The sequence below is a fragment of the Apus apus genome, chromosome 5 (genome assembly GCF_020740795.1).
Source record: "Apus apus isolate bApuApu2 chromosome 5, bApuApu2.pri.cur, whole genome shotgun sequence".
Lineage (NCBI taxonomy): Eukaryota > Metazoa > Chordata > Aves > Apodiformes > Apodidae > Apus > Apus apus.
The window spans coordinates 55825664-55842768 of NC_067286.1; the positions used below are offsets into that span (position 1 = coordinate 55825664).

At 40.7% G+C, this 17105-nt stretch overlaps 1 protein-coding gene across 6 annotated transcripts; it reads right to left on the reverse strand.

The window, feature by feature from the left end:
* Nucleotides 1–382: 382 nt before the first annotated feature.
* Nucleotides 383–16976, reverse strand: XRCC3 (X-ray repair cross complementing 3). Of its 6 annotated transcripts, none has more exons than XM_051622631.1 (9): nt 16852–16976; nt 15837–16068; nt 15635–15748; nt 15146–15283; nt 14055–14267; nt 7287–7441; nt 5551–5763; nt 2910–2956; nt 383–1839 (listed from the first exon to the last, which is right to left on the reverse strand). In XM_051622631.1, the coding sequence occupies exons 3-9, from the start codon at nt 15687–15689 to the stop codon at nt 1617–1619; spliced, it is 1044 nt and encodes a 347-aa protein (XP_051478591.1). In that variant the 5' UTR covers nt 15690–15748; nt 15837–16068; nt 16852–16976; the 3' UTR covers nt 383–1616. The 6 variants fall into 6 exon arrangements, with proteins under 6 accessions (XP_051478591.1, XP_051478594.1, XP_051478590.1 ...); XM_051622634.1 differs by lacking the exon at nt 16852–16976 and adding an exon at nt 16420–16751 and having other exon boundaries at nt 15837–15973; XM_051622630.1 differs by lacking the exon at nt 16852–16976 and adding an exon at nt 16420–16751.
* Nucleotides 16977–17105: the final 129 nt, after the last annotated feature.

Below are 17105 nucleotides of genomic sequence, written 5' to 3' on the forward strand. Positions count from 1 at the left end.
CAGACTGTTCTGAACATGGCTCACAGTGAGGTGAGCTCCTGGGATTGGAGCCTGGGCTTTGAGGGAGGCTCCTTTGTAAATGAATGTCTGGGAAGGGGCTGACTGGCCCCTAATTCGCAGCTACAGCCCTCTGGGGTGCTTTTGTGTTTTGTTTTTTTTAAAATCAGATTTGTACAATAGGATGAGCAACAACACACTGGCTAAAGCTCCTGTTCAATATCTACAAGCCGGGAATGGAAGAGAATAATTGGAGTGTTAGCCATGCTGTATTGAGCTTAATTAAAACTGTTAGGACAGAGGTGTGGAACATCAGGATTTGAAGACAGAGGTAGCCCTGCCTCTGACCTACAGCCCTCTCTTTTTCCTTAGAGCACACAGAGACTTTTAAGCTTCACAGCTGGATTTTATTAAACAACAAAGGAGCATGGTAATTTTCAAATAAAAGAATTAAAATATTTCAGAAGAGATTTAGAGACAATGGCTGAAGGGATCTCAGAAGACACTGAGAGCAACTCATCCTTCTTTCTGCTTGCTTAGATTCCTTCCTTCAGCTTCAAGGCATGACTGCACCTGTTCTCAAGAACTTCCCTGAGGCAGTCACACAGCCTCTTATCTTCCTGGGTCTCCTTTTCCTTGAATCATACTTGGTTGTCCTTGGAGAAGTCTTCTGCCAGAGTTCCAGCTGACCCAGTGTACAAACTTTTCCTTTCTACCACCCAGCTACATTCTTCCACAAGAAAAGGTGACTGCTCTACTCTCCCTACAGAAGGAGCATCCCTGGGGAAAGGTAGAGGAGGTGGCTGTTTCTCTAAGATAGTGTACCTGAAGATGGAATTATGGAAGAGCTTCTGTTGTTTAGACTGCAAAAGTTCTCATTTGCCAAGAGAAAGAACTGAGCAATGTAACTACAAAAAAGTCAAACCCTTAGACTGTTGGGCTTCTTGTCTGGGCAGCCTGGGGAAGCAGGAAGAAGAAGGGGCAAATCTGAAAGCTTAATGAGTACGTGGCACGAGGGAGCATCACACTGGTAAGAGGAGGCACCCACAGAGCATCGGGTCAATGAGGCCTTTGGAAAACACACATGAATGACTTCATCCAGCTTGCTTTCATGCTGCATGCAGCAGTAGCCAGAAAAGGCAGATGTCACAGCAGTCGTCTGAGGATAACAGAAGAAGATGCAAAAAACGGTGTAAAGTTGGAAAGAAAAATAAGTAAAGCTCCAGCAGCAACAAAACCCACCACGTAACAGCTCCACAGGTGGACGAAAATAGCTAAAGGAGCCCTTTGGAAGCACAGTGAGGTAAGAGCCCAGCAATAAGGGCAGAAGATACTAGAGGGAGTGATCCAGAAGCTGATCAGGAATGCTATCCTAATCCAACAGTTTCACTCTCCTGCAGAATACTTATCTTATGAAGAAAAGCTGATGAACACACACCCAAGTATAAAAAGATCTTCTTTCACACTGTAGACAAGGCTTAATGTCATCATGTCACTGTTTATGTATTTCAGCATCCATTTCTCTCATCCACGAAGAATTTCATTTTACTAGTAATTCTTCCTGAAGCAAGGCAGTTCTGATACATTTTTTGAGCAGTGTGCTTTACTATGCAAAGGTTTTATTTTATTCCTCTTACACCTTCCAATTTTACCGTATAGTAGCAAAAGGATGGAGGGAGATGAGGAGCAAAAACTACTGTCAAAGTCCTCAAGCTTCCAGTGTGGTGTGAACCAGCTCCAGGTGACTGTTCAGGTTGTAGTACTCGGCTGACCATCAGTCTCATCAGCAGCTGATTTGCCCAGGTTATTCCAAGTGCTGGAGTCACTCTCTTATCCACTACACTATACATAAAAAAAATAAATAAATGACAGATTTCTGCATGGATTAATTTAATATTAGACATCTTCAATTTTGTTGTAACAAAAATCACACTGGAACAAATTATCTGCTGTTTCTATATTTACTTTTGTTTGCTGTACTTAAAACTGTAAGTCTTTGAAGACGGATTTCACGGTGTACTCACAAAACCACATGCTAGGGTCTCTCTATAGCAAGGGAACAACTGGAAGACAAGTGGTTCTACACAGAATAATTCAGTCATTCTTGCAGCTACAGCCATGGTGAATACTTGCCTCTATCGTGATGGGTCCCCTCTTGTGATAGCAAAATAGCAACAGAAAACCAGTTGAACTTAAAGCATTTGAAGTGTGTACCAGTTGGCCCTGGATTCCATTCAAAGATATACTTGGAAAAGTTGGGTAGATACAACACTGTGTGCTTATTACTTCCACCACAAAGTTTAAACATTTTTTTTTTTTCCCTGGAAAAAGTGCAATATCTCCAGTGAAAGAATTACAAGATAACCAGAAAAAAAAATAATTGGATCTTATCCTTGCTCTGTGTCAGTTTCTGAATCTGGAGGACATTACTAACTTCTTGCAACACGTTTATGTAGCACCTAGCTTATCTAGTAAAGCAAGATGACAGTTAGGGTTCAAAGAAGAAAGATGTACGTTTGAATCCTTTTCATTTATTGGTGTCAAGAGATACTCTTTTTTTTCTTTGTTAAGCAACTAACAAAACCAATTGATCAGGCTTGGTTGCTGTGTTTTTTTAAGTAGACAGAAAACGCATTCAGTTATATCTGAGACAAGAGGAGATGCAAAAATACTCCTGTATCAGCAAGTGCACCAGCCATTAACTGCAGGGAATTGTTCCCCTTAACTTGCTGATGAGGGGTGTAAGTGCATATGACACTTTCTTCCACTTTACAGCCCATTAGTTATTGCTGATCTCCAGTAAACACAGCATGGCTGGGTAAATGCACTACTGCCCTTAACAGCTCTGCAGTAAATAGAGGTGAAACGCTGCTGTGTATGACATGGTCACATTTCTGTTGTGGGTGACTTACCTGCAACTGCACTGAGCAGCTTCTGACTCGCTCACTGCATCTGCCACCTAAAGCAGGAAAACAACATTTGAAGCTGCGCTGGAGTCATTTGTGTTTAGCAGAAGGGCAGAGAAGGGAATGAAGCCACGGAAATCCAAGCTATTGGATCACATATTAAGCCAAACTTGAAAACCCTTATTCTTTCAAGGCAAACTAAAAGGGAGGTGTTAAGTATAATCTTGGTTTACAGTTCTACATCTATAAAGCCAGCTATAACTTTCATGAATCTAACTCCTACTGGATGCTTGGTTTAAAAACAAACAAACAAAAACAACCATTCCCTCAGTTGTTCCACAGCTGTAGATCAAAGGCACGGAAGCCCAAATCTCCACAAGGAATATTTTTTCACAGAAAGAGTGGTTAGACACTGGAATAGGCTGCCCAGGGAGGTGGTTGAGTCACCATCCCTGGATGTGTTGAAGGGTCATTTGAATGTGGTGTTGGTGGATATGATTTAGGGGACAACTTTGTAGAGCAGGGATGATGGTCGGACTCGGTGATCCCAAGGGTCTTTTCCAGCCTGAATGGTTCTATGATTCTAAGGTGTCCTGCTGTCAGTGGTTTCACTATATTTGAAAGCCTGCTTAATGAAGGAATTTGCCTTTGACTACAACCTAGAAAAATCTTCATCTCTTGACTCTCTCTGTTGTCTTGTAATGTCATGTTTCTTCCACAAAAATTCTTCACAAAGTACAGCTAATTAAGTTATAGGTGCTTCTGTAAATATAATGTATGGAACGGATTGCTTTAGAGCCACAATCTTCCTCAAGGCTATTATGTTCAGAGTTTATTTCTGCAACTACAGGCTTGATATAACGAGTGACCTTCCACTAGAACAGTTTTGAAGGACACTTTGTTAGCAAGTGGTCAGGCTGTTGTCTGTCAGTCAGACAATGACCTTGTCTGTTGTGAGCCAGCACCAACACTAAACTCCCATCATGGGAAGACAGATCTAAGAACCCCTCTTAAATCACTCTCTTCCCTTCCATGCTGAACCATTCCAAGGCAGAGAATGGAAACATCTAGACTTGTCTTAACCTTCAATCAGATAGATCTTATTTTGCCTGCTAGATGGGTCCTCAAAACGCCCAGGAAACAGGCAGAGAGCCTTTTTAAAATGCCCATGATCAGAGTATCCCAGAAGCTAAACAAGGATCTTGACTCCATTGGGTGGCTTCGTAATGTAAACGCTGAGACACACAAACCTTTGCTTAACAAAGAGCAAAATCCAAACCATGCCTGCCAAGAAGAACAAATTGTCTCTACTGATACCAAAATTCAGAAAGCAGGTACAGGAAAAAGCAGATTTCCTTAAAAGCTAGCTGACCCTATGAAGGATTATGGAAAAAAAAAGTTGATTAAAAAAAATGAGGAGTAACTGGAGGCTGAAATTTAAATTCTACTGAATCTTAACGGGAATCTTACTGAAACAAAAACACTGCATGTCTGGAAGCTGTTCAGGTCTCTGCTGTGTACAAATTCCAATGCACTCCCAGCTGTGGCAGCAAATGTAAGGTTTTACACACTGCCTGTTCTGCAGTTCTAGAGTTCCTCCTAGGGAGCAGAAACACATCAAAGAAACTTTTCACTCTGAGAACAATCAGTCATTGGAATAATCTCCTCAGGGAAGTGGTGGATTCTGCAACACTGGAGACTTTTATCTGGACAGGATTCTGGGCCATCTGGTACAGACTGTGCTGTTGCCAAGAAAGGTTGGACCAGATGATCCTTGACCTCCCAACTCAGTATTCTGCTATTCAAATAGCCGTTGATGTTTCTAGAACCTCTTCGTGATATAGAATTATTCTTGTTTGTCACTTCTCAAGTTCAACTTTTCTCCTTACCCTCTTTCTTCTGCTGTGAGAAGGAAACCTCAGAGTACTTACTCTAAGTCATGAGTACTTAGTCATTTGATGGAATGGCCTTCCAGAAAGGAAATTTCCCAACAGTGGCCTGCCTGCACATTTACCCACCCCTTTCCAAGGCAGTATTCCAAGTGTGGATGGTTCATCTCCAGCATTCACATGCTCCTTCTTCATGTGACTAGACCAAGAGCAGTGGCATGCTACTTCTACAGGACACAAGTAGTGTCTTGTCGACTTTCCTCAAATGAGTATTCTTTTTGAACTAGTGTCATTTTGGCCTTTTTTTGTTCTGGTCAAGCCAGCCTGCTTGCATCCTAATGCTTTAGTAATCTCAGCAGTTACACAAAAATGCTGAGCTACTCCAAAATGCAGCAAAGTCCCTGGTGTTTCACTGTTTCCTGTTGATGTGGAATATAAGTGTGCATGCAGAGTTCCCAGGGGAATCCTGCTGGGGATGGCATTTGAAGCTAGTAATAAGAACCCTGTTATCTTAGTTTGATGCTTTATGCAGTTGCAATATATATCTGTTTTCATTAGCTTTATCAGATAACCCTTGAGAACAGTCTATAAAAGCTTAAATTATCTTACTGAATTTTGAGAATTTCAATTTTAATAGTTGAAAGTACACCAGTTTAAGGAAACTTCAGTTTCCATCAGCCATTAATGCAGATTCCCCTCCTGCCCCAGCCATTTATTAAAGGGTCCCTATAAAATGAGAAGCAATTTTGCCATCATACCTGATTAATGCACAGGATTGGAGTCCTGAATCTTGTGCTTAAACTGTGAAGCTGAGCTCCAAACGTCTGCAAGTACCGAGCCTTCGTGACCGAGTCTGAAGCTCCAAATTCGCAGCGGAACAAAGCGGCAATAGAGTCTATGACCACCAGCCTCACCATGCCTCTGGAGAGCAGGAGGGAAATCCTCTGGGTAATGCAGTTGTGAAAGGTGTCCTACCACAGAATACAAACACCCAGCTTAGTTCAAAAAGTTCAAATGATTTGTAAAATCAGGATAGTAACTACAGGTCGCATCGGCGAGACACGAGCTGATGGAGTTTCTGATCATCAGTTTGTGGATCTTTAAAGTCTCACCAGTAACCATCTTCTGCAAATCTCTTGCAGTCTTACCTTGAGTAAAAAAATAGAGACCAAACTGCAAGGTTGTTATCTGCAGCTCTGACTCAAATCCATTTCAAAATATCAGGAATGCAATACTACAGTCCTGAACTGCTCCTGCTTTGCAAGTTCCCACTGAAAACACTGAGGACTCCAGACTAGCATCAAATGTTCAAAACAGAAGACTATGGTGCTGTTCCACTAATGACACATTGACAGTAACATAGTTGTTAGATCAAATCCATACTGATCAAGAGTCTTATGAGTAGCTGCAATTTATAACCTCCCTATTAAAAGTTTTACTAATTGAATATTTTGAAGCCACTAAACATTTGAATTGCAGGAAGTTTAACAATCAAATATTTTGTGTGGTGCAACTTCTGTTACATAGGAATAATGGTATTCATCAGGAGAAAGGTCCTTGTAAGTCCAGCAGCTTGTCTTTAAAAGTGTGGTCTACAGCATGCTGACTAGAAAGGAGGACAAGCTTACAGTAAAAATCTCAGCTTCTGGCTCTCAGAAGTTTCAATGTTAGCAAAAAAGAGCAATAGTGTGAGAGTTACAGTTCATCTGGTTGGTGCCACTCTTTGTATCTCACAGCTCAGAGCTTACATGCATCCAAAGTATAGATAATATCCTCCAGCATTCCACAACTTCTAAAACAAAACTGTAATTTTCAAGTCTAAATTACAGTAAGATCTATTCCACTAAAGAAGCTGCTTTTTACAAAATCAATATTATCAAACTCAATTAAGATCTCCCTGGGAGCTGCAGTAAAACTAGTAGCAGTAAGTCTACTACCTTGGATTAAACCTAACAACTTAAAAAAACCCACTACATGATTCACTTAAAAAATACTAGTATTTATCTTTGAGTATCTTTCACAATAGAATACTCAGTTTTCTAACAGCAAATTGCAGAGATTAAGTAGTATTCATTACACATCTTAGTTTGCTTGTAGCCTTTACAAGGGTCTCCTACACAAAAAAACCCTGTGCTTGCTTGATTAGGTGGTTGTAGTGAGGTGGTGTTGGCCTCTTCTCCCTAGTGACCAGCTATGACAAGACAAAGTGGGGTCAAGTTGCACCAAGGGAGGTTCAGATTGGATAGTAGGAAAAATTTCTTCACAGAAAGAGTGGTGAGGCATTGGAACAGGCTGCCCTGGGAGGTGGTGGAGGCACCATCCCTGGAGGTGTTCAAAAAACAAGGGAGACATGGTGCATCAGAAGATGGTTTAGTGGTCATGAGGGTGTAGGGCAGACAGCTGGACTTGATCATCTTGAAGGTCTTTTCCAACCTTGATGATTCTGTCATGATAGTGCAATAATTATATAGTCACCACTTGTGCTACTACTTACTAGGTCTGCTGCATGCTCAACAAAAATACTGTTTCCAAACTTGATCTTCTGTATGATTTCAGCTGGAACATCTGCACGCAGCTTATGCTGTTGATCGATGAGTTGTTGCAGACGTTTACTTGGGAAGACATCTTCTGTGCAAATGTAGACAGCTCCTAGGGACAAGGAAACCTCCTGTTATTACAACAGGCCTTTTAGACATGCAGCTTTCTTAACAGCTCAAAAAAAAAAAAAGCATTCTGCACTAAAAACTAGACAGATGAACCTAGAAATTCGTGTTACTTTTTTTATCTTTACAGCCATAGTGCATCAATGATGAACAACTAAAAAACCCACTCCTATGACCTTCCTGGAGTTGCCAGGTTCTTTTTTTTGGTGCCTGCTGACACAATGGGGTTTCAGTCCTCTCCACTAGGTAATACTTGTTCTGCACAGCTGTGCAACACCTGGCTGCCAACCAGCTTACTTGTTTTTGAAGTCAGTGTTGCTTACAATTTGGGTCAAGAATAGATGCTTCTACAGCAGTATCCTATATATATACACCTAGATATACACCTACAGAGAAACATACTTGTTGTTTGTTAGCAAATCATTGGGTAACAAAAGCTTGCACTGGAACCAGACTTAAAATTAAGGTGCAAGCCCAGAGTTTTGACTTGTAGTTTGTATTTAAAAAAATAAACAAAACAAACAAAATAAGAAGGCGCTTTTGATGTGTCCAGAGCTCTTGTACATTTAAGTTTATTTATTATTTGATAATTATACAGTAATTGTATATATGTGGCTTTACTCTTTAGTGAAATTTGTGGGTTTTTTCACACTGTTTGTGTAGAAGAGTTGTTTAAATCCCATTTCATTCTGCTTATTAACTATCCCAGCCTAAACCAGTACAACCAGTATCTCACTAGTTGTACTAATTTCACTCACTGTTTTAAATTTTCTTAGTTTCAAATTTACATATGGAGGGAGTACTTATTGCCATAATCTGTAAACCAGTTTAAAGAGGATTAGTCATCCAATCTCAGTCCAATTAAGGCTTCCAGAAAATGGTGGATTAGATAAAAAGCATTATACTTCAATCACATTACTGTCAGTGATGCCTATATATTTTTACTGTGGTTTCTGGTTAACAAGTATGCATTATTGCAGAGAAAATTAACCATTAATCAAAGATGTTGGGGAAAGAAAACAGAAATACATGCAGTATTTTCTTTATAAAAAAATGGTTAGTGTTAAAGCAGAACACGCCAGAATTATCAGCTAATACTTACAGGGTTACATCAAAGGATTAAGACCACTCACTAAAGTGGTTAAAGCTGCTATCAGAGCTTGGCAGCTGATGTGCTTGGCGACGTGAGACACCCTGAGCATTTCCACCCCAATGCTCCATCTCTATGCTGGCTCTCAAGGGAGCACAAAGTCCCATTTCCAGATGCAACTTCCAAACCCTCTATTTTTTCCACTGAAAAACATATGAAACTATATCTAATAGCAGAAACTGAGAGATCTCTGGATTGGATCACATAAAAATTAATGGTTACTTCACCAATAAAAATATTTTGCTGATGGACACCTGTAAAACACAGGATACTGAATTCTGAGAATCTTCTGTCTTAGACAAAGACGAGCCAAAGCCTAATTTTATTTAGGCCTAAACTTCCATCTTCAGCTTAACTCTCCCCAGCCTCACCACAAATTCTCCATAAATCACCCTACTTTATATGTGAAACATTTACAAAACAATATTTTTCCAAAACACACTTTTCTTTTTAAATACTTAGAAAGCTACCAGGTAAAGCAAAAACTTACCTGTGCCTAATAATTAAAAATAAAAATTGTCTTTGACAGGTGAGAATTAAATACCTTCCTCAATTATTAACACATGGAAAATTACTACTTCATCATCCACATCTTCCATAAGAGGTATTGAAATGTTTCCACAGCTTGTGTTGCTATTCTACCTAATAACACATTCAAATTATACTTTGGCTCCTTTTTACTCTCCTTGCCCCTGGCAGCCAATAGCATTTATCACTAAAATATTCAGTCTTTAATCTTAATTCCCTATTTAATTATGTATGTATTAATGTCAGAGGGAACCAAGGGTTGTCAGCAGTTTACACCATCTGACAGGGAATGAGGACTACTGTAAAGATTACTGATCAGAGCAGTCATGATCTGATCACTGTTCTTCAACAAAACCTAAGAAGTTGAACCATTAACATTTTCTGTACTTCCCCCACTTTCTTCCTGGCATTTGAGTGGACAGAACTCTGAATTCTTAACTGTTAAATGCTGTCTTCAGTAATTACAACTGAAGCCACACACAGTATCTATAGCCACAGAGAAGCACATATATATATATATATACACACACACACAAATTTCCATCAGCAAAGAAGGAAAATAAGTAAGAGCAAATAATTCTACAGTTACTTGAATCCATTAAGTTTACAGTGACAGGAGCAGCTTGTTGAACACTATTTGAACTCGTATGAAACTTAGGAAAGGAAAACACAGTAAACTATTAATTATATCACTTAACTGCTTAAGGCTTTTCAAATAGTTAATTAATAAATAGTTAATTAGGTGAACCTTAACTTTCTTGACTATTTCCCTATGTTAATTTCTCCTAATTGGACTAATTTTCATATCACTCTCCAGCTTGATAATGACAGATGAGTATGAAATAGGCAGGTGAGTATCTTTACCAAGGGCAGTTCATGCATTTCTAACCCGATTTTCAGTTTCACAATTTTTAAAAAGCCAGTAAGTCAAGAAAAATCTCTAATTACAAATTTGACATTCTGTATACCTAGCACCAATACGCCCTCAGATAAGCCAATTAAGCCTTGCAACACATCACAAAACTGAAAATCATTATTGTGCAAATTCAAAATCAAGTAATCAAAGAAAGAAATAAAGAAAGCCCACTGTAATATGCAGATTCCTTAAGCTCATGTGGCTTCTGAATTTAACACTAACAAAAGCTTTGATAACTTGTATTAGCTTAGTACCTTAACCGTTCCAGAAGGAAAACATTCTGGACTTCTCAACCACCACTCTCACCCACAGCTGATTGCCTTTTGCACAGCATTGCCTAATTCTGAAAGACAGGATTTCTTTACTGTGAATCCTGGTTACAGGGAAATCATCTGCTAAGAACCAGGCCTGCCTTAAGAAGTACAACCCTTATCCTCCTCTTGGTTTACTTAAAAAGGATGGAGTGTCTGTTACTTGAGACTTTATGGTTATTGCTTCTTCAAATGCAGATTTGCATTTCTAGATAGACTGGTGCTCCATTGAACAGATAATTGTATTTTTATCCAGTGTTACTGCAACATTCAAGACACTTCAAAACAGAAAACCTGACAAACTTTTTGAAAAAATATTTTTTTTCCCAAAAAATCTGAAGAAAAAGAAACAAAAAATTATCCTAAAGATCTTTGCAGATAATTTCAGTATAGCAATAAGAACAGTGATAGGAACAAACACAAGGCAAAAGCATAAGAGTATAAAATGTTCAGGAAATCTTGCTGCATTACAAACATGCAGCAGTTGTGGCCCAGTTTCACATTTATAGCTGATGAACAAGTAAATCAAGGCAAAGAAGGTAATCCTACAGCTGTAACACCTGCAGGCAAAAAACAACTGGAGAAGCAAAAAACTGGTCCCTCTGCTCCACTGGTCCAGCAAGCCAGATTTAAAATTCCTAGTCAATAGATACAGTGTCCCCTTCATAAAACCATGACAGCAACTTTAAAGTTCAAGTGAACACATTTATTCTGGTGTGGTTTTTTTTTAAGTGAAACACTTGTAAAAAAAAAAATTAGTCAAGGCTAATTTCTTCTTGAAAACAGTTCCACTTTTTAAAGACTATTTCCTGCCTCCATTGTTTAGTAAATACCAGCATTCAGCCACCTGCCAATCTGCTACTCTGCTGTAACACTTCTTTGACACCAGTTAAATCTACTGCAGCAGACACTGTACTCCAAGTACATAATTGGTCTACTTGTGATTTTTCCAGAATACACAGTGGAACAACCTTTTCTTCCTTTAAGTGCTGCTCATTTAACAAACAATAATGTAATTTGCATCTTGGACTTTAAGAGAGCTAACCCACATAGGCTACATCAGATGAGCTTTGCCATGTCTTAAAATTTGAGTTTCACAGTACAATGAGAGAGGCATTTTCTCCTGCTGGACCTTCATCACACTGCTTTGGCTTTTGCTCCAGTTTGAGTCACATTAAAACAAGAAGAGACATCCATGCTTTAAAAATACAGGAAGTGATTAATGACAAAGTTACAAGGGGACTAGAAAAGACAAAAATCAGTATTAAAACCTGATGTCTAATTATCAGGCAAAAGCACTTAATATTCACATAGCTGTAAAGATAAGTGAATTGCCATGGCCTAAATAAAAAGAGGAGACTATGACCAGACAAACAGAAAAGCCTATGGCATTGTGCTACAGTTTATTAGGGAGCTGTCAACACTGACAGCAAGGTTGGAGTCAGGGTAGTTACCACCTTTGAGAAAGAAGCTGACATTCTCAAGAAGTCAGTTGTCCTCAGTGATTATATAAGCACCTTTCCTCACAGGTCCACAAATGCAAACAGAAACCAGCTACTTCGTCAAATCCCAGTGCTTTACTGTGATTTGGGCTGATCAAATGCTATGCTGGTTCCTGACTAAAAACCACCCTAAAACTAAACAACCAAAAAGAAAAAAATACTACACAACACACCCTCAAAGAAGAATGAATTTTGAGTCCTGTGAACATGATCTGTCACGCACCAAACCAGCTTGTTACCAAGAATCAGTAGCAAGCATTTTTTTCTAATTCAGAATTCTAATATGGATATGAATTTGTCACATTGTATGAATATGGGCATATAAAATTAATTCAGTCAACACGCAATGGACCATAACTGACATTCTTAAAATGGCTGAAAGACAACCTTGGGGCAAAGGATGTCCCAATTTCTTTTTTTTTTTTTTTTTTGCTGTCAACCTCCTAGCATTGTGAATTGTAAACAAGATTAGCACCAAGTCAAATGAAGTAAATACACAATACATCTATATTGTGTAAAAGTGTCCTTCAACATCAGCATCTACCAGAAGTTTCCAGCACTAAAAAAAAACCAAAACAACCCACCATAATTTGAGAACATTAGCAAAGTTGTAGCACAGATTCATCTTCTATTGGTGGTGCTGGACTTCTACGATAAGTTTCTTAGCATTTTTGCTCTCCTCAAGGTTCCTAATGAATGAAATTCCTCGTACTTAATGTAAGCTTTTAATTCCTGTATTTCTCATATGACACTCAACAACCCTTATTTATGGACTGCAGAGAAATTAAGTTTAATTTTCTAAGTGCTGTGCAAACTCTACCTGCTGCTCTGACTGTATGCAGTGTAACATACAGCAGGACCACACACTGAGAAGAAAGAACTACAAGAATTCGGATTCTACCAGTCCCTTCTCTCAGCTCATCCAAAATGCTCTGGTTCTCTCACAGGAGCATTGATATGTTGGCAAATCTATCCCATCTTCCACTTTGGACTGGGTAGATGGGGAACACAGACAACAAAGCAACCATAGGCACCAAGTGTGAGGTGTGTAAGAACCATCTCCAAACACAAACAGTGACAAGACATTGTGAAGCCTTACAAGGAAGATTCTAGTCTGGTACTAGAAAGCCATTAGGATGTTGGGCACCTTCTGTACTCAGTTCTGCTTTGTTCCTTTCTTTCAACATCAACAGGGAGAAGTGCTGGGGCATAAATAAAAATGTATTTGCATTCAAACTATTTGCAGCAACACATGAAGGAATCAAAAACATGTATTTGATTCTGCTCTGATTAATGACATAACTTGGAGAAAAGTAATGAAAGCTACGGGCTAATTACTGCCCTTAAAGCAAGATCTTAATTTGAACATTCCATGATTTTTTTCACATGGGTGGATGAAGTACAAAAAATAATTGTTTCCCCACAATGAACCACCACCTAGCTACCAAATTAAACCCAATGCTGCATGGAAGGAAGAACAAGATCACAGCCAAAACACACCAAAGGCAGACTACCCAGGAGCTGAATTCTCAGAAGAGACACAAATTTAATCCCCTTCTAAAACAGTGTATTATACTCAAAATAAAATACTATTAGCTAGATTAATGTGACTGACTTAAAAAAAAATATACTCAAACCAAAGAATAAACCTTCATACTTTGGCATAACCAGAAAAATCACAGGTACAAAACAGTATCAACTTTCTTTAATTAGATTTCCATTCATTTTACTCTGTAAATCACTTTAATTATTGTTAACAAACTATTCTTCTGAATTTGAAACCCCCACCTAGCGAATATATATCACATACCCAAGATGTTTGTGGAAAATTATCTGCCAGGCTGTTTTGCTGGGGTGGTTACCTGAGGAGTCAGAAAGCACTTCTGAAAGCAACACTTCTCATGTATTGTTTACTTCTTGACACTTCTCATGTCTGGTTTAACCCACAGTGGCAGACAGGTAAACAACAGCCACCAGTAATTTTGTATTAAATGATGTTGTGATGCATGGCATCTGCACAGCATGCTCTTCTCTCTACAAAGATGCATTGCTAACTAGTTCACTACTAGTGCTGCAGAAGGGCAAGACATACACTGAATGTGTGCATCTACTTTGATGTACCGATGAGGTTCTTAAAGACAGTATATTCTCCCAAATGGCAAATTAATCCACAGTTACACGTCAGTACTTACCAGACTCTAATCCACCATACTTGTAAGGATACTGCACACAAAGGCACAGCTGTAAACTAATCTGAGTCTTCCCAGCAGAACTCTCCCCAGCAAGTTCTGTGATTCCCACTAAAGGAATGCCACCTTTTAACAAGTTACTGAGTACTGGACATCCTAGGCTCAGCTTCTGGTGTTGGGAGGTGAGCTGATCTTTATCTTGGTAGAGCTGAAACGCTGCAGTGTCCAGATTTTAAAAAACAATTAATAAGAAATCATTTATTATCTTTCTAACACACAATGACACAAACTAGAGGCTGCATACCAGCTTTGTTATATACAAGGAATGCTTTCTTGGTTGATGGGAGACTTTTCTAACTCAGTTTGGACTTCCCCACCTCCCTCTCCCCACAAGGCCTTCAACTGAAAATCTGTTCAAAAATTGATGAGTTCACACTAAGCCCTTTCCACATATATTTTTTTTTTTTCTTTCTCTGCCACTAAGGATGCTCCATGGAAAGCTATACCCTGGGAAAATACTGCCTGCAAGGCTCAAGCACAGCAGTTTTGGAAATGGAAAACTACAGCAGACTATGAGACAGCATAGCAGGCAACTGGCCAAGGCCTGAAGACACATGCAAATCATAAGAAAATAAATTCTAAGTACAGAGCTGCCATGAAACACTTGTACATGAGGAGCTATTAGGTCCTGCTTGGTTTGGAATGAGGTACTTATATCTACTCAGTTTATATAGTTTTCAGTACATCATATAAGTTTTTCAACTAGTCTTAATCCAAAAGGGGAAGGCAAAATTATTTTTTTTCCCCCTCTAATCAAGGATTCCAGACTGGAGAATAATTTGTGCCATGTTTCAAGCAAGCTTGATCCTGGATGACACACGTCAACTTCCCTCTACCTGCAAGATCCCAGAGGTGCTGTCCTTAGGGTAGCTAATTCACTACAGCATAACTAAAACACTTGCCTTTTCACTTTCAGAATCACATTACTGTGTCAACGAGAAGCTGAAAACCTATCTTCTCCCAGTGACAGTATTTTAAGATTTCAACAGAGCAATTTTTTTTGTATTGACTACAATTTGTATTGATTACATTACCTGTAAGCATACTATTTCTCCTCAGCGTGTGAGAGACTGTTTTCAGTAAGCACTGTATATCTGCACTGGACAATTTCATCAATCTTTGCAAGTCTGCTCCAGAAAGATTTAAAACCTCTTTTATTGATTTTATGTCAGCTGAAATTAGAAGAATTTTTATAAATACTTTTGGCTGGATTGCAGTCTTATGTGCAAAAGAAAAAGTTTTCCCACTTTCTACTACTCATTTACTTAAACTTTTAAGCTGGGCAGGCATAATTTAATTTGAATGTATCAACATATGCTATAAAACTGTCTGGAAAATTATTATTAAAGCATGGGGAAAAGCCATCACTTCTAATTATTCAAGGAACTCACTCACTAAATACTTAATCACATTTCTGAAATGTTACTGTAGATCTATAGGCTTCCACCCACAAACACACAATAATGTAAAGGAAGACACTAAGGTAACAAATCTATTAGCAAGACCTTGGCAAATTCAGTTACCTTTCTTAAGGGCAGCAATTACTTTAGGGTTCAAGTCAAACTGGTCCCAGTCCATTTCCTGATACAGCACTGGAGGGAATTATCCGTTATGAAAATGGGTTTTACCAGATACACCTGCAACAAAAAATAAGCATCATTCAATACAAAGTTTGTAGGAATATGCCTTTTTTTTTTTTTTTTTTTAAGAATATATTTAGGTTACCTTAGAAAAATAACAATGATTCAGCACATGGGCAGAAAACTTCTCAGATGGCTGTTTACATAGATGCTGTGAGAGGGTTCCACCAGTAATGCTGCAGTTACACAGAGCTTCTGCTCTGGATGGAATTCCCACATCCTCTGGATAGAAAAAGATAAGGATCTCACCCATGTGCAACTTGGGATGATGATCCAGGACTATTCGTACACGGGATAGCCACATCCAGTTAGATTACCTAGAAGCAAATTTACTGTTAAAGCATGAAAACCAGTTTGTTTCTTGTATCAGCATTAAACACTCCTTGTAACACTTCGACCTACACCGCAGGAGTTCAGCAGCGCAGCTGCCTAGAGGAGCACGGTGGGGTTTGTCACCGCCTGTGCTGACCGTCTCTAGGAGGGATTGCAGCAGGCGTGGGGCAGCTGGATGAGAGTAGGTGACTTCATTCAGTCCCTCTGTCGGCACGGGGAGGAGAGGTTGCCACGGATCCCCAGACCGGCACAGGCCCGGGAGAGGGCGCGGTTACTTCTCAAGCAACACTTACTCAAAGCAGCGTTCGGAGAAGAGCTGAAAAGCCGAAACTCACCGAAACGCATCGCGGTCCTGACCAGCTCTGACCGGACGGGGCTGCAGGCCGCTCTGTGCCCTCCCCTGGCACGGGGCCGCCTCGTCGCCGCCGCGCCCGGAGGCCCGGGGAGAGCGGGACAGCCCCGGGTTACCGGGAAGCCGGGCCAGCCCCACGGACACGGCACGGGGGGCGGCTGGAGGGCACCGGGGGCGGCTGGAGGGCGCGGGGGGCGGCTGGAGGGCGCGGGGGGCAGCAGGCCCCAGCACCCCCCGCCCGGGCCCGCAGCCGCCCCGCCGCCCTCAGCCCGGTGCGAACCCCGCGCCAGAGCCCCCGCCACAGGCTGCAGCCAATCAGCGAGCGGCTCGCCTGCGACGTAGCTCGTCACGGGCCAATCAAAGCTCCGCAAAGCGACGGCCCCGGCGGGACAGCCAATGGCAGGGCGCTGCTCACCGAGGGGGCGGGACGCTGCTCGCGCCGGGCCGGACGGGAGAGAGGAGGGCCCGCCGCTGCCGGCGGCAGCACGAGCGGCTGAGTAGGCCGCACAGGGCGGGGCCGAGCCCCTCCGCCGCCCTGCTGGCTGGTCGGTTACCGCGCTTCCCTGAAGGCGGAACGCAGGGCCGGGAAGAGGCGCGCACACCCTTCGCTTCCGGGTTGCTGGCCAGAGATTCCTGCTGCGCATGCGCATGGAGCGCCCGAAGGGGCGG